At 40.0% G+C, this 23,073-nt stretch overlaps 1 protein-coding gene across 4 annotated transcripts; it reads right to left on the reverse strand.

Annotated features, from left to right (window-relative positions):
* Positions 1–2,440: 2,440 nt before the first annotated feature.
* On the reverse strand, positions 2,441–20,296 carry Rab5 (RAS oncogene family member Rab5). Of its 4 annotated transcripts, none has more exons than XM_022840563.2 (5): positions 19,298–20,296; positions 8,577–9,064; positions 5,928–6,115; positions 4,592–4,756; positions 2,441–4,272 (listed from the first exon to the last, which is right to left on the reverse strand). In XM_022840563.2, exons 2-5 carry the CDS (start codon positions 8,674–8,676, stop codon positions 4,081–4,083), a joined length of 645 nt encoding a protein of 214 aa, XP_022696298.1. In that variant the 5' UTR covers positions 8,677–9,064; positions 19,298–20,296; the 3' UTR covers positions 2,441–4,080. The 4 variants fall into 4 exon arrangements, with proteins under 4 accessions (XP_022696298.1, XP_022696299.1, XP_022696300.1 ...); XM_022840564.2 differs by lacking the exon at positions 19,298–20,296 and adding an exon at positions 16,106–16,124; XM_022840565.2 differs by lacking the exon at positions 19,298–20,296 and adding an exon at positions 14,062–14,153.
* Between the last annotated feature and the right edge of the window lie 2,777 nt (positions 20,297–23,073).

The following is a 23,073-nucleotide window of genomic DNA, read 5'->3' on the forward strand; positions in this document are numbered from 1 at the left end:
TATATATTAGCAGCGTCGCAGTGCATTGCCCACGATTTGCCATCGACATTTTCCAGTTACTGACGTCATTACTTTATTGACATCCTTTTGCTCATCCTCCACGCCTGTTTCTATTTGTCAACTTCAACGCTCTTCGACCTCTTTCTCCTGCTGCGCTGCTATCCCCATTCCTTTTTCATTATCACCGTCGCCAACGATCTTTCCGCAAATTCAGTTGATGGCCTTGTTCGTGTAAAACGAACTTTGCTTTGCTCAGCCTCATCGTTTTATCCATCGAATAGCTTTGTTTCTCATTGCGCTCTCCGCACCGTCATTATATTCATCTCATGTATTATTATTGTCATTATCAATTTCATATCTTAATAAAAATTAACATTCTATGTGACATAGTGGGCGGGTGGGGTCACGTAGAAAAGAGACGCGATACGTTTATGGCGACGGCAAACGTTAGTATAAACATATGGGCCGATCATCAATTCATTGTCGATCAAGTGGAAAAACTGCGAGTCGCGGAAAGCACCGCGAAGGGGTGGAGGTACTCAGTTTTACTAAGTAGGTGGAGGACCACATTTACACGGCCTGCGGTCTACCAAATAAACCAACCGCATCAGCATAGTACATAGGAATAAGAATAATAACATATATCATTATAATAACTATAATGACTTATTTATTTATAATATATAGACGTAAGTTTTATATCAATAAAATTTTCTAGTAAACCTAAATGACTCCGCTCAGGATGTCTCCGCGTCACGCGATCACATTACTATTACATCATCATTGTTGTTGTTGTTGTTGTTGTTGTAGCTGTAGATGTTGTTTGCACTTGATTGTGCCTCAACGTTGTTCGGTCATCAGCCTTGCGATATTCTCCCTCGTCTTCTCTAAGTCATGTCAACAATCTTTGCGGCCTACGACTGCGCAGGTCTTTACTCAACATGTCTCTATCTCATTAGGCGTGTGTCGCCAGCCAGCGTAACAAATTACGGTTACCAGTCAGACAAATCAATCAACGTAATGTGCATATTCATCTAACAGGACAACAGTGAGAGCAACCAACCTCCAGTTCACTTAATGACCCCGCCCCACTGCCGTCCACTTACCAGAAACGGAATCTTCTTAATACCTAACATTCTTTTTTGCAGCATGTCATCATCACCGTGGTGATGATAACTATCATACTGCACCTTCTTCATATCAACTGCATCTTCTTCGCCCTTAATCAAGCGCACAAACGTTACTCACTTCTGCTAGTAGTAGATCGCCGTCATCACTTGCCGTGGTGATCGTCAGTAACCGCCGTCCTTTTTTCCACCCCTCTTCGCCATAATATTCTCTCATTGTAGCTGTAATAATTTGTGTGATCGTTCACCTGTTTTCGGCTGCTTCAGGTATTCGCCAACATGCTCAACTGATCCTATTCTCATGATGTAATTATGTCACTCATGGTCGTAGCTGTTGTGATAGTTCATCTTCTACTTCGCTGCATGCCAGCTACGGTTTCGCTTAGCTTCGTTCCATCGTAACCAGCCGAATATCATACTCATTAGTAATATCAGCAGCAGCAGCTTGCCATCCCCATCATTAGCATTTTCAATCGTATCGACATAAGAGGTAAGACATAGGAATAATTTATTACATTTATATTGAGGTGTCCCTCTATTTTATATTCTTAGCTGTGTTCATTCATTGACTTTTTTCTTTCCAGATAGCAGATGAACAAAAGTCAGGTGGACGACGTTTGCCAATTTTCCAATATATGTGTGATTTTCCGCCAAACCGTTGTGTGTAGTCACATACTTCCGTGTTTTTTTTTGCCAAGAATCTACTGCCTCTATAAAGGTTCCGTACTTCTATTATCATTGCTTCTATTTAAAGCAAAGTAACTCTGTGTTAGTAATCATAGCCATAAACACTAGTAATCGTATAAATTTTATAGTATGGTTCTTTGTGTCATGTATGTAAGTGTCTGTTCAATGTAGAACTTATTGTTATATTCACGATAAGAGAATTTACTTGTTTGTTAGCTTCTTGTCGGTTTGCTCAAATATGGTATCTTTTGAATATCCCGCCCGTGCCGCCAAAACGCGGAGCTCTGTGCGCGATTGGACAGGTATATACAACTGATTAAAAAGATATCAGTAAATCTAATAAATTCAAAATACCTGCGAAAAAGATATGCTCTTATCCGAACATATTCTATAAGGTGAAAAGCGACACCTGGGTGGGACGCGTAAAAACGCCTGTCAAAATAAAAAAATTTACATTCATGACTAGGTTACCAGCTAGTCGTAATATGGAAAAACTTTCCCTTACTAATGCCATCATACGAATATCAATAGGGGAGACCGAAAACGTTTTAAGCATGACAGGATTTTTTAGGATACGTCACCTCTATTGGTGTCTATAATTTCTTGAATCAGATAAGACCCAAAAATAAACAAAATTTTTTCTAGACTTTATTTACGTCATAACTTGATAGAAATAGGTAGTTCCAGAAAAATATATTTCCTAAATAGAGAAGCTTATTATTTCTTAATTGCGTATAAAACGTGAGCGTGAACATAATTATATACTCAAAATAACGAAAGCTGTTTTTTCCATTTATATATGAAAATAATTTAATTGAAACGGCTAAAATAGCTAGCTCTTATGACCCTCGATACTAAAATTTTCATTTTATACCTTAACTGTTGTTATCATTATTGTCGTTGGTGAGCACTATGAAGTTCTGGTTGGAACAACGGCGTCTTGTGGGCACCACGAGGACAGAAGACAAGACAACAAATCAGTAGTAAAAATCACATTCAGCCGAAATAGAAGCATTCGGCCTCAGTTCAATCTATATGTCTAGTAATACAAATTATAGGCGGGCAGCCTGAAACCGCTCACACTACCAGCAGTTTATCGATTCCACAAGGACGTCCGGCGTCCATTAGAGCTTACTTATTCTATATTCAAGCTCCGTTACATATTTCTGATGAACTCGTCGGTTTGTCTGAGCTTCGTGTAATAATCGTGGTACATGTTTTCAGTTTGTTGTTGTAATGGAACTGTTCTTTTATTTCAGGAAGAATGACGAAAAAAGTAATGTTTTCATTATTAGAAATGTATGCCAGCGGTCTTTACCAGCGTGTCACGTTGTGCTCTGAACATTGACAAGAGAATACGTTTCTAGTATCTTCGATTTGTTTTTCGCACCAGTATAGGCTCTTCGTGCCTGTTCTTTTTTCCGTCAAGACTATCACGATCTTAAATCATAATACACCATTGAATTATACTTGTACTTGACGATATATACTATCGCTGGACGTCATCCACCCATCAACTTTCTACACTTTGTTTTTTGTGTTCGTCTCTCTTGTGTGTAACCCCTAACCTCTGACCGCCAGGCCATACAAAAGCTTTGTGAACTTGTTTATTTCATCTGGCCACTGACGTATGCATTGTACTACGTGTACGCATATTTTAGCCACACCCGAATAACCAAGCTGGAATAGGTCAGCGGTTGACCACCTGCAGGACATTTCATTGAAATCTGAAAAATCAATAACGGGCGAACTAACTGACACACAGCTGAAATTAATTGAAATTAACTGAAACGAATGAAATAAAAAGGAAGATGATTTCGGTTCGATCCGACAGTGCCGACTATATGGTTGCGTCTGCTCGGTAAAGTTGTTTGGGCTGCTGATTGATGTTCGTCTTAATAGCATGGTCAGTGATCTGCACCTTTCTGAGTGACAATCCCGAAGCTACCAGGATACCGAACGATCCACTATAATCGCTGGCGCGTTGTTTTAGGCACGGTGAGAGAAACGGAATCGTTATCGCTAGATCCCTTTTCAGTGGATTCCGATGCGTGAGAGGGCCGTTTGGTTTTGTCAAAGAGAAGAATGCCGATAAACAGAGGTTACTAGGGCGGCGTGACGTCCTGTTGTTTTTCCTAGTTGTTGTTATCATTTTGTTGTGATTTGTTGTTGCTTTGTCTTGCTTCATTATAATATCAGCGTATCGGGTGGTATTGTATTTGTGACAACGTGTAGTGCCTTTTTGCGGATGTGCGTGTTAAAAATTCTATTTGCAGCAACCACCCGACGAAGTGTTCTCTCCGCCTTGTGCCACGTTAATGCCTTGGTTTCGCCCAGCTCCTCCTGCAGCCTCATTCTTAGGCAGCTTTTTGGCGATAGCCAGGAAAATATCATTTACGTTAGACGCAGTCTTGGCTGAAGTCTCCATGAAGAGAAGCTGATTCTCGTCCGCGTAAGCCTAAATCGAAGTGAATACAGTCCGATTAGCCGTTAGGTAAAACTATACTGACAACGTCAAATCAGAATCGCTATGGCATCGATAACAGGGTTACTTAGCTGAGACGTTTACATTCATAAGGCTTAGCGTAAAAACATTGGTTCAGAACAATCGGTAAGGCGAAAGCTCGAGATTGATCAAAAGAGTGCTACACTAAACAATATCGTTTGAAAGTTACCTTATCATCTTGATAAGGTCGTTTGAGCAAGAGTTAATATTCAATGAGTATCTATTATTTAATTAGTTCTTATGGTGCTAAGAGTTAACAATAATTTTCTACCTGAGCCTCGGCGGTTTCAACGGCTCGTTTGTTGGCTAGATCAGCCTTATTACCGGCAAGCGCGATTACAATATTCGGCGACGCCTGTCGTTGCAGCTCTTTGACCCAGGTCTTGGCTCGTGAAAACGTATCCGCGTTCGTCAGGTCATAAACAACAATGGCAGCCTAAAGTAAAGAAAAAGACACCATAAAGTTAACTGGGAAGTGCCAACAATGGTAAGGCTGACTTCCGTCTCAGGAGCAAGAGATAGATATAGAAGAGATTGCGACCCTCCTGTAATTGTATTATTACGATCCAGAAAATTTTTAGTATTAAAACACGTATACAAAAGTGATCTGAAGTGTTATATATCATCATATCTCGACAAGTGCATCCAGAGACGACTTCGAGGAATTGGCAAATATATTTGAAAGTATAAATCATTATAAATCATTGGTAAACTTTGTATACGTAACACTATGGTTTTCCCAACAAAATACTACTGGAAATACGAGGCGATACCTCTTATCCCTGAGGCAGTTCTAACAATAATATATACAAACCAATTCAAAGTATGAATAGGCGCGCTATTAAAGGTTCGTTTGGGGAGCTCCTATTGCCCTAGTTATTGTAGAATAAGGAATGAAAGGACCAAAATGGCTAGCTATCCAATTTGTACATCCTTCTAACATAGATACACCGTCACACAATGATGGTACACACGGGCAAAGCTAATCCTTCTACATCCCAGAAATCGATATTCCATTACACTCGCATGCAATCTACGGCAAAGCAGGCGAGATCCACCCGAATACCTACCTCTAATGTTCAACTGACCTGATCTATGATACCAGAGGGAACAAGCCAATCAGCGGGCGCAGCCTCCCGCCCTCGAGGCAGGTATACAATACTGCAGCTAGCACCTCTTCTATATCAATATCCGCGACCCTGGGATTAATGGCTACCAGTTTTTGATGGTAACAATGTACAAAGTGCCAACAGATGGCATGACTGACAACTATTGCTTTCAAGCTTTCATTTTGTTTAGTGAGTGTATTCCAAGAACGGTCAATTACGTATACTGGAATAATTAGTGATAACGAAACCATTCAGTAGCGATTAAGATGTACAATACTGTATGAGGGTATAGATGGTATGATTAATAATTAATAAACCGAGGTTATTTTGGAGTATTAACGCATAACTTTCTTATTGTGCAAATAAAATATAAAACCCGACGTGTGCCTTACAAAGTTGGCTTTTGCTTCTATCGTACTTTACAGGCTTCAAATGAGCTAAATGGATGGCACGCAGTAAACAAGATGTTAGAAGGGAGCGACAGCAAAGCGTACACACCTGCGCTCCTCGGTAGTACATAGGAGCAAGGGAGTGATATCTTTCCTGGCCTGCCGTGTCCCATATTTCAAACTTGACCGTGGTATCATCCAGGCAGACGGTCTGTGTCAGGAAGGCGGCTCCAATGGTTGACTCTTGATATTCGTGGAACTGCCCCTTAACGAAACGGAGCACCAGCGATGATTTACCTATGGAGGAAGGAATATAAGTAAGCCTGATGCAGTCTTAATTTGTGACTCAGGACCCTCGAGTCATTAGTGATGCGGCTTAGTTGCATTTATACTGATACGATGAAATATATGCTGTTTGAATAGAACACACCACTTTCGTTCTATTCACATATCGGATCTATGCATAGCGGGACCATTGTCCCATCGTCTAGGAACTCTGTATTAAACATATACCGAAGATCACTTGAATTATTGATACGCAGTTGGCTACTTTGAGTGAGCTCACACAAAATCGCTTCATCGATCGCAAGTTTCCTTTGCAAGTACGCATCCTCTATATATATCTCTGTTCACAAGAAAAACAGAGTAAACGTGCGATATAACATAATCCTAGCCCTAAAATAGTGGTTAAACTATGTATGTTAAGAAAGCCCCAGTAATGATGTTTCATAACTCTATCATCTAAGTCATCTGATATGCATATTAATAAGATAACTAATTTATTGTTATCGCTTTCGCTAATCAGAACTTCTCAACCGAGTTGACTTATCTCAGTCAGGCGTTATGTAGAGTACTGGTAAACTACACTTGTAGAGGTAAACACGAAGCACACGAAATAAAATCGGATCATTTACATCACAGAATCGCACATGTGGTACTTATACTGATAAGGCATTGTATGCGCGGAATGACACACTACTGCAATGTGTGCAGTTTCTTGGTGTCATTGATGCGATCTTCCCCCTATCGGTTGAGCTCTTTTGCATTAATAGAACAGAAAAGGAAGAACAAGCATAGCTTTAAGGATACGCAAATGCCATCACTGAAATTCAAATCACTCCGTGATATTCGTGCTGCTATAGAAGATCCAACTCGATTAAAGAGAACAATGTTTTCATGCATCTGCAACAGAAAATCCTGTATGTCAATCAAACGTGAGACAAAGCGGACCCTAATTACAGTATTGACATGTTTAAATACCTAGCGTAAGATCTGTTAAATATTTTCACGCATAACCGGGAACTGGCCAGAATTAAAGCGACTACGCGCTGTTTGTACATATTACAGCCATTTTGCTCACTTTTTAAATCTATTTCTTCGATGTTATCTTCATAGGATTAACATGATAGGAAATACCATACCAAGAAAATGAGCAGTGTCACACACTATAACACGTAGCCCAGAAATCTAAAAAATCCAGAAAACCTAAAGGTTTTCAGAATTTACCGACTTTTTTTACTTTTTGACGTATTGTTGGATCCATTTAGGCTACCTAGCTAATCATCTATAACGCAGTATGCTGCTTCAAGTCAGTGATCATAATAACAGATAAGCATTACCTCCATAGATCATCCTAGGATGTATTGTTCGCTACATATTTACAACATTTGCCCTTTTAGAAGTTAGATACGAATCCAGTAATTTATAAACAAAATAAAAAAAAAAGAGCGGTCACGCTAGGACTATCGCAGATCGTGTGGTACGTAATGCAATGTCCAAAATACGGAGCGCGTTTTAGTCTTAGCTGTGGAATCGAGGAGCCGTGGAAGCAGAGGGAAGAGGTTCGTTGCTTGATACAAACTGGCCAAAGGAATCCGCCAAAGCGGATTGAAACGAGTCATTGACACGCCTCGGTGGCATATTGTTGCCCATTATACGCACGTCTAGTTGCCATTATCGAAGTCGTTTTTTAGTTACAGCCGTGTCATTTTAGTACCTCTATACACTCGGTACTTCTCAAACTGCATGCGTGAAGCAGCAAGGAGGTACAGCTAAATCGACCGAGAAGTTGGTAACGAAAAGAGAGAGAAACGCATCAGTTCGATGCTGTTATAACATGATGGCTCCCTCCTTGATCAACTGCTAAATAACCTCGCTCATCCACCAGCAAAAAATATACCTCATTGATTTTCGCTCTCTCATCATTTCACCAACTAGATATTTTCCAAACAGTATAAGCGTGATCGTCTTTACCTTGCTGCGCTTCTGTTGATAAATAACGAAAGCTGCGTTAATTCAAAGTCTTTATTTCGTCAACCTGGTGGATTCGTACTTTCTGAAGGTAAAAAGCTGCGCCTTCGACTTTGAATGTCTAACACATAGGAAACAATAAGCTTGGTAAAAGAATCTGGATGAAAAGTTCTGTTGAGCACTACCTTTGTAAGCCCTTGGCGTTTCAGTTCTATATATAATACTCCTAAGTACAATGTGTTATTAGGTGGGTGGGTTGTTGAGTTAAGTGCTTGTTCAGTGGCCGCGTTTTTGCCTGCTACCTTTAAGGGCATATGAGGCAATTTAAATTTGAAATTGGTGTGCCCGTTATAGTACAGTGGTAGCGTGTTGGCCTACTAAACTTAGAGATGCATAAGATGATCTAAACCAAGCCTAGGCATGCCTTGTTTCATGCTAAGAGCAACCCGTCTGAAGCAGCAATACTTAAACGTTTGAGTGAGTTACTTAACCCGCGTAGGATACTTACCAACGGCGCTCTCGCCGAGAAGAACGAGCTTAAATTGACAGATCTTTCCGGCTGTGGTTCCGTTCCCGCTTCCTGGCTGTGCATTCCTATTAGAGGACATTTTGTTTGTTTGTGTGAAAGGGTGTGTGTGTGTGTGTGTGTGCGCGCGTGACGACGGAATGGCGCCAACCAACAACAACCGAATTTACAGTCGTATGTCTAACGATAAGAGCTCGATTCACACAAGCAGACACGACTCAACCTCACTCAAGCCGTCCGACTCCAACGGCAGTTGTTTCTTACTTTCGCCCTTCACTGTTTGTTACTCCTACTACGTTTGGAGACGTTTTCCAATAATACGGTTTGCTTCGAAAAACAAGAACGCTTCGTGTGGAAACGTCGGAGCTATAGATTTCTTGTCAACGAGATAACAGAAAAATCCGCGACGTTCGTTCACTTCTATTGAGATTCTGGTCCCCACGCTTTTCACTCCGGGACGAGTGAGCAATCTGTAACAATAAATTATAGTAAACAAAGATGTAAACAACTGTTATTACATTCTATAAGGCTAATTTGAACGTATGGGTAGATAAAAAATAAATTTGTCACAAGAACTCGTGTCGGCATTGATTTTAATGTTCTTTTTTTTTATAATCAAAGAAATCTTAAAATGTTAGTATGTTTGGATGGACATTCTTCGTAGCACTAAAATGTATTACTTTTTTTCTTATCAGGTCTGTCTGTCCGGGCGAGAGAAGCACTTTCAACACGTTCTCTGCGGGAACTGGCCAGAGGAATCTACTAACAAATTTATGAGTAGTAGCTATAACCCTTATACTGAAGGTGCAGCGTTTTCAAGACCAAGTCTACTGTTTATGAATTTGGATCCATAAGTATTTGACTAGTTAGTACCTATGCTAACAGAGAAAGCAAGCGAAAAAAATAAAAACAAGGTACCTAATAACAATAAGCCGTAAACAGCATGCACGCACTGTTACTGCGATCAATTACTCATCTCACAGCCTCATTTAAACACAAGTGTTATTGTTTGATATTGCACCTCATTCTCTAATCCTATCGTAGAACGTATGATGACTTGTGGAAATATACCGCACTTGTTGCTTCGTTGACATTTTTTTACGGCGTAGTAGCAGCTATCTTCCGAAGCGTTGTGTATCATTATCACCTGCTATGCACGTGTGCGCTTGTATGTGCGCATGTGTGTAGTTCGTGAACAATATTAACATTACACAGTCCTCAGTACCTCTACGCAAGTGACAAGGCTTGCAGGGGAAACAGCTGATTCTCTAGCGGCTGATAGTAAACGGCGCCATCACATAAGTAGATCTGGCAGTAAAAAGTGCGCGGGAAGTGTAGTAAACAATATTAACGCAAACGATTACAACGACGACGCCATTAAGAATCACGCCAAAATAATCAAAGAAATTAACTTCAACTGCAGCAACTTATACCACGGTAACCCTAGTAGATAGATACCTGAAGAGTTTGTTCCCTATCTATTTTCCTTGCTTGATTCCGAGTGCTTGATTTGGCCGTCATATGAGAGCTATGGAAAGTAGAGATATTAATCAAACCTTTTACAAAATTCTACTAGAACTGGTGCTCAAATATCAGCGTTGTTCTAACAGGACAACAAGAGCAGCGGCAGCTAAAGTCGCTAGACTACTTGATCCGATTGACGTGCGGCATAGAATGCACGTGTAAAAGGGTTGTTACACTTACAAGACAAATAAACGAACAACAAACTGGCGCGCTATTTTACCTCTCTAAAAAGCTTCTAACGAATCTAGGTTCTACCCTTACAAACAATTCGACGAATTCAGCAATATCGGAATATCGAAATTAGATAGAGACTTATAATATATGATTTTGAACTAAAGGTATTGGTGATGATGATGCATCAAGAGCGTCATCATTTTATTATAAATTGTTGCAAATCGGATCACGAAATTTTACCTTGATTTTGAACTCTTAAGTGAACAATCTGTGACATCGACATTTTACCGATTTGTAAGACCGTAGAACGGATCCAGGATACAAATCCGCACACAATGAAAATCGAACAGCTAAGAGGTATTAGTTTACATAATATCAATCCTGCTTCGAACGTAGCTCAAAGCGATTTTCGTTAAATGCAAAAGGTTGAGTGCAATACCTTCCTTATATCAAAAATGCCGTTTCTGAATTTAGCAAGCTAGTTAATATCCATAGCTATAAAGCCCCCCAAAAATCCTAGGTTATCTCATCATTTTATCGCCTTTTTGATCTACATAAAATAATAATAATTTAGGAGTGCGATTACTTGGCATTCGACATATTAACTTTTGAAGTAGAATATTGGAAATGTATCGACGAAGTGTAGTAATTCAAGTAATCCAAAGGAAGGGGCTTTAAGAACCAGGGGGCTTTTAATGGCTGATACTGCCTTATCGTCAGCAAAGGTTGTCAGGAAAGAGAACAATAAAAAAGAGACTTCGTTCACAAGGTAATCGTTAGTTTGCGAAGATGGTAAACTATTTGAATGCCTTTTTTAAATAGGGAGTAACGTAAAAATAAGTGAGTGGTCCTTTCTACTTACTGGACTGCCTCAGCTGCGTCATTTTAAAAAAGTTATTGCGGAATGTTTCGACTTGTGTGGCCAGTACTTCACTAGGCATTGCTTTAGATAGCTGACTTTTAGTACAAAAGAAAAGTATCTACGCTCATGTTTCAACCTAAACCACCGCATAAAATTAATGCCGAAAGCGGCAGCAGGAGGTAATATACAGTTCGAGAAAAACCAACTTATAACTAGAATTCAACAAATATTTTTTGTATAATGAAGAGCTATGCGACTAACAAATGAGAACGGCTTTCGCCTTGATTAATATCGAGTGCAATACACTCTACAATCCTCCTCATGTTTTATTTTCTGAAACTGATAGTAGTCGTAGTAATATAAAATGTGTTGTTTGAAAAACAGAGCTACCTTGTTGCGACCGCACAACGTTAGAAGCCGGTTGTGATTCCTCGGGAATATTTGAAATGGGACTATGATTCTTTCCTTTGTACCTAGTACACTTTCTCTCATGGTGGCCATGCAAACTACTTACGATTCAATCGTAAAGCCGCAAACGATTAGTCACACTATAACTACTAAGTCAACAACATTAATCCTATTCGATTTTCAGAAGTTTGAATTTTCTATGTGTATCTGTTTAATAACCATATACTCCGAAGAAGTATTACCAAATTGAAGGTGAGGCGGTCCTGGCTAGACTACAACAACATCACACCAATATCATCAAAGCAATGACAATATATTCAACAATCTGCTGCAGCCAAAATATGCTGAACAATTTCAGCTGATGATTGGGACGAAATTCAACTGGGATTCACATCATGGTACTTTTACGTTTCTTAATTTATATTCTATATCCCAACTTTCTGAAACCTAATTTAGGCATTTTCTAAGTAGTTGCCATAATTGAAATAACGACATCGACAGAAGAGAATCTGGACCCGAACACTGCGCCCATAGTAAAAAAACCTAAATAGCAGTAATTTTGTTTTAATCCATATACATTCACATCAATTTTGTTGTTTTTTTACGTAGGGTTAATGTCTAATGATGCCTTGGCCATCTCCGAAATTTCGTTTCCGCTCAAGGCTGTGTACGAATACAGCTTCGACTCTAATCTATCGTATGTGAGAAATTCAGCTACCCATTAGTTTGGGATATGAAATATGGCCATTTTTCTTCATATAACAACAAACACAGCGTTCTATTCGAATTTTAGCGACAAATTAATTTAGAATGTGTTCCCCTTCGCTCTCGAAGACCTTTCTCCGTCTTTTAATTTATTCGTCTTTTCCCAAAGACTCTCCGGTCTTCTGATGAGGAGCTTGTCCGGCCAGGCCTTGAGGCCAGTTTCACTGTTAAATATACGACTACTGTTTTGATTTATTACTGAAAACGATGGAAATCGCTTTGGAGAACATTAAGGGTACAAAATAACCTCGTACTCAAGTTCAAGAGCGGTTCGCACAACTTTTGCAATTTGCAGCCTAATGTTGACAGAAAATAGAGACTTTGCCACGTATATCGGCTTTTTTTTCTGTTGAACAGCTCCGTTCATGCGAAGTAACTGGGGTATCTATAAATCCTTGTTGTAAGCATTTCCCAGTGGATAAAACCACTTCCATCCCATCAAACGCAAATCATCGTTATTCTGGTTTAACTCAGAACCTAGGTGTATCTCCCGAAACTATTCTTCATATGGATGTGGAAACGCTAGTTTTCGTCACTCGCAGCGATTCTATGTCATTGTGGCTGCACGATGCATGATGCCAGGTAAAATATTGAGGGTTGATGAGATGCTATTATTTTCTCATGTGCTTCAGCCAGTCTATTGCAATACGATTTCTTAATTTCTAAATAAATTCTATCGAACGTCTGACAGTTCTCTGGAGCTGGCAATTGCTGATTAATTGGACTCCATCGACATTGGTCGGCCCACAAGAGTATGCTATAACCTCCAGGTCTAAGATACTATTTTCAAACCTAGTAAATTTCATCGAGCATTCCTTTTTGTTATACAGTCCTTGTCGTACGTGTCACAAATATCCCAGGTTGCCTCAGCAGCCCTTGACTTATGCGGAAGCCAGAACTGTAGGTGTAAATGGAGCACTTCTTCACATGGAGCCTTCATCTTTGAACCCGAGACGCAACGGGAATTTCAATTTATTTCACAATTAAACAACGACGAACTTAGAGAAAACATGCGTTTCTAATGGTGTTTGGAAATTAACAACAGAAAAATAAAAATAAAACGAACATTCAAAACAAACAACCAATGCTTATATTACAATCTAATACATACCCAGTTTGGCTACTGGTGTGCATCATGGCTGATGTATGCATGATGCACGATTTATTAAATTAGATTGTTGTATGAATTAGTAATAAAAAAATCATCAAAAGATTATCTGTGTATGTGGTAGTTTTTTAGGTTTCGTTTTTTATGCAGTACTCAAGTTGTAAACACTGCGCGAGAATTGAAATAAAAGGAAGAGTAACTTTGGTAATATCAGATGCGTTAAATAGGGTGACTCTATCGCTTTCATTCTTTCAGGTAACTCCTTATGTATCCCTGCCTGTCCCAACCTATAATTAATGCAGCATCACAAACAACAACAGCAACAACGCAAAGAACAGTGACAAGAACAAGGGACAACAACTGCACTCGTAGTATTGTACAGTATATACAGCGACGATGACCCTCAGTCTCTTCCTCACCACCCCCGTACTATAGTACGATTGTTATGATATATAACACCGTTATTATTAGTCTTACTAGTGTGATTACCATAATAGCTTAGCATGAATGAGGCGCTATGACAGTAATGACAATAACAACAATGGCTGACCACTCTACTAGATTGCTCAAGAACCACGAGTCACTATGGCCGCCACTAATCTCTGTCGTTCCTTCCTTTTTCCTACCTCTTTTATCTCTTTAATCTGAATCCAGTCGGAATCGGGGGTTGCTGCAGCTTCGCCAGCTGTCTTCGCCATCGTCTACGGCACTGTTATATGTCACGATAGCATTTATTACGTTGGGCCAGTCGCTGATTGGGTCAGTCGTTAACTCCTCTCTGCTCATCGACCCAATAACTTACTAAAAAAATACTAAGAGTACACACACAGTCCCACAGCAGCTGTAGCCATAGAGAGCCAGTCAAAGCCATCCAAACCGTTCACTGGCGGACCAAGTGACTCAAGACTGACTGAGCATATTCCATAGTTAGTGTCTATCATTGTCGATAGCCAACCGCGCAGTGCTATTGCCTTGATATTGTTGCATCATATTGTTGTGACAAGATGGTGACGAACGTAGTTGGCCTTACTCTTCTCACAATGGATTGCAGGTCGTTGTTTTTTTTATCGTTTTTATTGTGGTTGTTGGTGAGCTGAAAACGAGGAAACCTTCAAGGCAACAGCCTTGCACGATTGGCTATTTACGATGATAGATACTGACTACGGAATATGCTTGCTTACCTGCAGTCAATGATGAATCACTCGGTCCACCAGTTAACGGTTAGCATGGCTCTGACTGGATTGCTGAAGCTCTCTAGGGCTACTGCTGCTGCAGAACTGTGTGCGTGTACTATTAATATTATTATAGTAAGTGACTGGGTAATACTACCTTCTTTGAATATGAACTGTGTTTTGTTTTTGGTTGTTTATTTATTGTTGTTTTGTTTTTTGCTTTTTGCGCACAACAACATAAGCCTGAAATAACGTGCGTTTTCTACGTATATGCCTCCTCGCGCTGATTGTTACTCTCTGATGCTGCTAATAGCAAGATGTACGGGATAATCGCTAAACACACATATACATATATGTGTTTAGCGATTATCTCGTTATATTATCTCGATATCTCGATTAATAATATATATATATATATATATATATATATATATATATATGTAGCAGATTGAATATAGTGCCATTTATAACCAGCCACATTTGCCGCAGAATCAAGAGTAGCAGCAGTTCAACGGACGACTTCCTCCTTAGATACGCCGCTCTCGTATTTTACTGCTGCTATAGCCAGATTATTTGGGCATTCCTCCGCACCCCAATGTGCGGATACTGTATACATCGTTGAGAGTAAAATTACTTAGGCATTACTGCCCAATTATCACAGAAGCTAAGTTGTGATTGGCAAGTAACGCCGCAGTTGTATTGTTTCTCGTTCAATATAATGACACCTTGGAATAACATCGCGAAGAGTTGAATGGAAAGACCACGGCATATACCCGTTACGTAGGAATAATAATAACTGATAGCTTCAAACTGACTGGAGCGTTTAACGAAAATCAAATCAACTGTTCTTGAATAATAGGTTGCATTTCACCTAGACGTGACGACACACCACTGCGCTGTCTTCTGTTAATATGGACAGGGGCTATATTTGAGTGCATACGTGTTCTATGCACAAATTTGTGAGCCTGAAACCTTCGCCACTCTAATCAAAAAAGGCACTTACACAGTATCGACACAATTCGTCGTACTCTTTCACATGTTACCAGTAACTTAAAGTTAATTGTCATTCGCCTCCATAGGCATTGAACTCACTAATAACGGAGTACATTGCAGCAATTTTTACAATAAAAGCCTGTACATGATTCTGTTCATTGTAATACATAAATTACACATGACAGCTTCTAGTATCTATAATTAAGTAACTTTTTTCATTATTTTTACGACACTTTCCACACATGAAAGTTACTTCCCTAAGTTATCTCTTTCTTTCGTTGCGTTAATGCCTATGTAGAAAGCTGTAACAGACATATCCAAAAAATAAGTGACATAGCAGCAGTAGTAGTAGGTTGAATGGTAATACTGATTCCTTGTAAGAAACATGTTTTACATCGACTATCCAGTGTAACTTTAACACTACAGAATACCAATGGTTCTGTACAACCAGATCTCACATATACACATAGCCACGAATTTATAGGTAACAGATATGCTAACGTACCATTCTGCGCAAATAAGGAGTTTGACTCCCGTACGTCTGCGTACGCGGGGTCCTGCCTGAACGGCCGGTCGTGGACATTGCTTGCTTTAGGGCTTTCACTTAACTTATTTAAACCATCAACCGCTGGATAAAGAAATAACCTCATATAATGACGACTGTAATTAACCAGCCACAAGATCTCAAGTCAGTGTCTGAACTGTGAAGTACACACACCGACAGCCACTCTCACAAGGAGCTGCGTTGATACTGCAGACAGAGAAGCCCGCTGGTACTGGACTGACGGAGACAGCCCGAGACTAGAAGAAAGAATGGGCCTTCAATCTCTACTCTGGAACGAGCATTGGCAACAAAACAGCGCGTGATAAGGGTAATGGCCCATATATAAAACACTGAAAAACTGCATTGCATTATCGTCGCTGAAGTAACATACATATTGCACAACTAAACTTCTTGAGGTGAACAAGCAACTCCAGGCCGAAGTGCCATGGTAGCTACAACAAAGACAATGACGCAACGTTCAGGCCGATCAGCCAACAAACGACGCTCCTCGTGCAACGACTAAAACCAAGCTAAGTAATTCAGCATCCTGTCGATCGCCAACTAATGTTAACGTAACCATCAAACGCTTGTACAACTGCAGCGCTGTCATCGTAAAGAAAACCGTGAATATGGAAAAGCGACATTCATCGCATGTTACAGATATCGTGTACTACGTCGTCATCATAAGCAACAACAGAAGCATTATGAGAGATATACTATAATTAAATGTAGTAATCATCAAACTGTAATATTTAAAAAAGAATTACGTTGGTATCGTCATTTTCTAACTGGAAGGTGACGATGCTAACGTAAAATACATAACTTACAACAACGGGTCAGGAGATAAACTCGACGCTGTTAATTCAAAGTCTAACGGTCATTCCCCTAAAGTGTGAGTGCGATTAGCGGGATTGAGCCTTCGTTTCGAAATTGACAGATCTTGAACACAAGCGGCACAGCTCGTCATTCGTAGCCAGGTAGAAGACAATACGCTAAAATCCCGCTCCCTCGACCACAAAAACATGAACACACAAAGCCACCTTGCATATAACAGTAGCAATAAAAATGAACTACATATCCTACAAATTTTGGGAAGAAACACAGGAATATGTATGATTACTTCACGGAACAAATGCGGAAAGGAAGAAATACGAAAAAAAAGTATCCCGTGCTAAGGGGTTCAGCTACTAATCTTTGAAACTTGTTAGTGCTGTATTCCTGATAAGCAGCAGCAGCAGCAGCAAGCAGCGGTAATCTGTTGGTATTGTGGTAAGACTGCTTGTCGCAGAACACACTCCATCTGCTATTTTTACTATTACTAAATTGAATGATCCAAGTTTGATAACTAGCTCCCAGCACAAAAAGTATGTCCACGCTAAGATTCGAACCCAGAGCTACTACTGATTGGTTACATGTAGCCCGTAGACATACATTGCCCACCACAGAAACTGATTGAAGTAATGATCTATGCAAGTACTGTGCTCCTCCGTGTGTGGCGTGGCATAAAGATAAGCGCAGATTAAACAACATTAAAAAAGCTTAACAAACGAAAATGAGTGGACCCTTGTTCCTTCGTTCGCGACCTCATCGACTGTCGTCGTCATGGCCGTCAAAGCTAATGGACGACGAATGTCATGCGGCGATGACTTGCCGACCGTCTTCAGACTTGGTTACTACAACGACGATTGTTGTTTGACAACAGCAACGATGATACGATTACACGAGAAAGCACAAGTTCGGACAGGAGGTCAGTGCACGCTGTTCACGATGTACCAGAACTATGTACGCACACCCCCAGACAGCGACGACGACAACGACGACGACAACATCTGCAGCAGCAACAACAACATCTCCGCCATCACTCGTACCACCACAGTCAGGTCCACAGGTACACAAATAGTCGACCTGACCACACGAACTAACTTCACCTATCTATTCTGCTAGGTATAGACATATCGGCACACACTCGATACAAGGACAATAACGGCAGCGGTAGCGGCAGAACTAAGTTTTTATGGTGCGTTTCGACGATGACTCCCACTATGACTATAACTGGCTATTAAGCTAAGTACATGAATCTCCATGTCTCTATCTTTAGGTCTCCCTTTCTATCGCCGAATGTCGTCGTCGTCACAGTTCGGATCAATTTTGTCTACCGGAACGCAATGACCGGACAGTTACACTATGACCGACAACAAGCAACTTCACTTATTCACTCTGCGACGGTATGTGCTGTATCACTATTTTAATAACGTTGCAATATAACTATGGCCTGTTGTCTGTCTGGCTGCCTGCCTGCCTGCCTGCCTGCGTAGCAGCTAGCTGGCTGGCTGACCTGCCGCTGCTAAGAGTCCTGTACGACAATAATGATAAAGATACAGTAGCTTTAGCTACAACTGGCTGTGACGGTTATTTGTTTATTGGTTGGTAACTCCCCCAGCATTGCTCGTTCCCGCACACACTTCACCACCTTCACTGCTATTCTAAGCGCCGACATTGATGGCTGCTGATGGTGGTGCCGCCGCTCCTGCTGCCAGTTTTGTCCATTGGGTCGTGGAGAATATCCTCAATGTATCCTAGTATTCTTTGAATTGCGGCTTAAGCGGTTGCATCATTGGCGTACGCACCATGTCATTACTGCAAACTGGGGCTGTACGAACCGAAGCACGGCATTAGTCAACAGCAACAGCAACTATCACTACTGCGATTAATCGGCCAATCTCCATTTATCTCTACATTAGCGACACGACAGTTGTCTCAACAGCAGCAGTAACTAACGAAGTTGTTGCGTTGCCGTCGTCGTTACGCAGTTTCGAGCGGTTGCCGTGTGCCTGCCGCTGCTTCAGCCAGTCAACCAGCAGTCCTGTGTGCTGCGGTTGCAAGTACTGCTGTTGGCTTCAGGTGAACAACTGCAGTTCTGTCGTAGTATTGTTATTATCATTATTATATTTCTCACTAATCATTGCGGCTCGACCCACACCAGCAGTAAGTCGTTGGGGGAGGTTTCCTGGCTAATTGATGGCAGTTACACTGCTGCTGCCGCTGCGTTGTTAAACTGTTGTACTGGGTCGTCGATGCTGCTGGTACAACACTATAATACTAGTACTACTACGCTTGCTGTTAATTCCAAAAATTTATTCTGTGTCCTCATACCTGGCGGGGCCTGTCGAAAGTCCTGCCTTACTGTCTTCACTCTCCGCAGGGGGCTTGAATCTCGTTTGGCTATGTCCTATTCACGAGTTCGTCGTCGTTATCTGTGTCTATGTGTTGTCCAGGACGTACAAGCACACAACTTCCTCACAGAGCCACACTCCACTACTGGCGATGCTGTCTGTCGTCCCAGGTCCATCCACCGATACAGCCACCTAACAGCAGGGTTGCCTGGAGTTGCCTGCGGTCAATTAGTGCCACATGAATGAACCACAATCGTGCCACGGCTAGCTGAGGCCGCTACAACGGCGGCCACTGCCAGCGGATAGCGCGCAATTTGAAGAAGCACCTGTCTGAGCTTGGACTACTTAAGTGTCGAACGCGGCGCGGTCGATTCGAACGTAGGCAAAATTAAATCGAATTTCATTTATTTACCTTTGCTGCTGGTAGTCAAAATATCTATATACTCAAGCCGGCACATCGTATCCCAAGGTCAAAATTAGTATATGGAGGCGCTTACGCACCTTGTGTCGTACGAGTTATACGAGTTTTGTTGATCTTGAAAGACTAATTTGAGAGATTTGTAAATGAACATAAAAAATATCAGCGTACCCTGCAGTCACACTTTGGTGCCAACGACATATTTCAAAACGAATGAGTTCCAATGAAAATGTCAATAAAAAATAACTTGCATTTTTAAAAATAGTACGTGCAACAGGAGATCGTTTAAACCAAACCGGACTAAGATGTGGCTGTTACTAACAGAAGCAACTCGAATTTCAGAAAAGAAAAAAGTATTTCCAGGTCCCAGCTATGCGTTTCCCGGCTAACATATATTTGAACTCATATAGGTGTATTTGCAAGCCATTCAATAGTTCATTTTCGTAAACGAATGGTAGACTGTCATCAACCTTTACGTAGCGTAGTACGTTTATGGTGCTCCACTTGTATTCACTAGAGCAATAATTGAGGTCATGATTGGACGTTTGAAAATAAAATCAAGGCTCAAGCAGTCTGTAACTGCCTATTTCTCTTTCTTTTTCGATTTATTAAGGAACGCCAGAGTATATTTTAATTTTGTGATAAAAGTTGGGACATGTAGCATTTGAAAACCTCTATTGTGTCCGTTACGCCAGCTGGCGCATGTTGAGGGTGGTAAGGGTAAAACCTCAGAAATTGCTTTGGTTTCATTATTTTAACGCTCAAAAATACTAGAAAGTATTTACGGATCAGAATTCAATCGATGAATGTTAACTCTCACAAACATAATGCATTAGTAGACGCAAAACGATAAAGAGCGAAGCTTCAATTTTGTGAGTGAAAAACAGCTGCATTAAAATAGAAGTGCTTAGAACTTGGTAACTATCCAGCCGCATACACAGCTTGCTGTTTTCTAGCCATACCTCCATGTTGCAGTAACATGCTTCCAACATCTAATAGACATATCAAGCTTAAAGTAATACTAGCCTAAAGGCAATCGTGGCAGTAATACACAGAAATCGCCGCCTGGTACGCCTCGCAAGATATCTACTCAGTGTCATATCCAGGCATCTCAGTGTGATTTTACTCTGTCGCCAGTTATTAGCTGGATATATACAAACGTAAAATAAAAACGCAGCCCGCGGATGAAAAGTCAGTATGGCAGATACTGGTGTAAATGGAAAAGAAACAACAGGACCCATTTAAAGTATAGCTTTGTCGTTACCTCTCATACAGAAACGGGTGAACAGGCGCGTGAAAATAGCGACCTCTTAGAAAGTCGCATGATCCACACACCTATTAGGCACTTCTCTAACTAAAGCAAAAAAAAACAACTATGTAAAAAAAACTACTAGTTATTACTAGCTTGCATATTTCGTCTTAACAGAATCGAAATTTAACATAGGACATATATGATATGAAAAATTAAAAAAAAATGCTTTGCGAAATAACAAACTGGCCCAATAATAAGTATCAATTGAATACAATTCATGGCGGAAGTTCGGCACAGGCATGCACAGTTTATAATAGAACATGCCACAAAAGTATCCCACAATACTTCACATACTATGCTTTTGCATAACGCTATGACGGCGATTCAAAGATATTATTTCTTTCACGAGGGAATAACGACAAAATGTATCAATACAAGCAAGCCCTTACTTACTTTAGCATATCTAAACTTAGGCAACGGTTTCACATGTCTATTTGATGATAACATTTCATCAGAAATAGATCCGAGCTATTGTTTGAATCTTATGCTACTACTTACATGTATCCATTAGCGTTATAATTGAAAAATGTCATTGTTAATGATAGAATCCAAAGAAAATACACAAATTCAAGTTAACCTAATATAAATTTATATTATGCTACAACGGGATGACTCAGGTTGTCTTAAAAATAATGACAAACACTTACTTGTTTTGGCATATGTTTAAGCTTCGAAGAATATACATATATATATATATATATATATATATATCACGCGTAGTCGATACCATTCTGACAGCTGCACTCATTCATTGTTCCACCCCTTAATGCACTGGAATGACACTACTTACATTACGCATATCAGATTTTTACATTCATGTGATATTTACCTCCCGAACTCTGTTATTAAGCATAATAAGTAATATATATGTACGTAAAGGTAATTATTTTTACATTTTGTATCTATGATTCTAATAGCATGGGGGCAGATGTCAACCATTTAGTTTATAAGCTTTGTTCAAAATTTGGAAGATTAACAGGAAAAGCTTCTTGGCCATCTGGCGAGCTCGTCTTAAGTCATTTAGTGTCAAACGTTGAACGACGCTTTATTGCACCATCCCAGAAACATCAGCTTTGATTTAACATAATTTAAATCAATGCAATTTAAATAAGAAATTTTTCCATCCGTCCAACCTTTATTAATGCCCACACTTCTTAACACTCTACTATTTAACACAAGCCCACCTGAAGAACGATTTTTTTGTCGTATCTTGAAATTGCACTTATTGTCAATTATAACTCATCAAGTATGATCGAACCTGCCTCGTATAGTAATATTGCTCGTTATATCCTTCTTCTTCTTTTGTTAATATTACAATGACTAAATGCAATTATAATACCTGAATTGTCAAAAAAAACACCGCTTCTTTCGTACTGTCCTACAGATAGCCAATTCAGTACCCACTTGATAAAACTGATTTGTTATTTCAGACCGTGTTAGTTGGCACGCAATAAATGTATAGACGTTTTTGGAAAAAGGTTTTTAATCGGACTGCGTTTATTAATACATTTATAATTTTATCGTTATGACCTAAGTTTGCAAGGACATATATATACACATATACCACTTTAGCTGACCCGATAGTAATATCAGTAATATATATACGATTCAACCGTTAGTTAGAAAGAAAAGAAAAATCGAGGGAGCAACCTTAAATTTATACCACCGCCATTACATGCATTAGAAAGAGTGAACTCGAATTATTACTACAACTTGTTAAGGATATTATAGTTAAGTATAGAATTCGAGAGGATCTAAGCTAAATTTCCTAGTAAGCACCTTAATTTATCTTGGGGTAGAGCTGCATCTGTCTTGCATATGATCTTCCTCGTTCCTGTGTGTAAAAATATATCTCACCACCTGACTCTAATCCTTCTAAACTGTAGTAATACCATTCTTTTTACCTTTTACGAGAGAGCCAAGTGGGACTGCCTAGTTATGTTTCTTATGTAGCTTGTTTATTATTATGGTCGCATTTATCGCCACGAGTGGCCCGTCCTTTTATCGTAATGCACTGGTTGTAAAT

Source organism: Varroa jacobsoni, unplaced genomic scaffold (assembly GCF_002532875.2).
Source record: "Varroa jacobsoni isolate VJ856 unplaced genomic scaffold, vjacob_1.0 scaffold_873, whole genome shotgun sequence".
In the NCBI taxonomy this organism is placed as follows: Eukaryota; Metazoa; Arthropoda; class Arachnida; order Mesostigmata; family Varroidae; genus Varroa; species Varroa jacobsoni.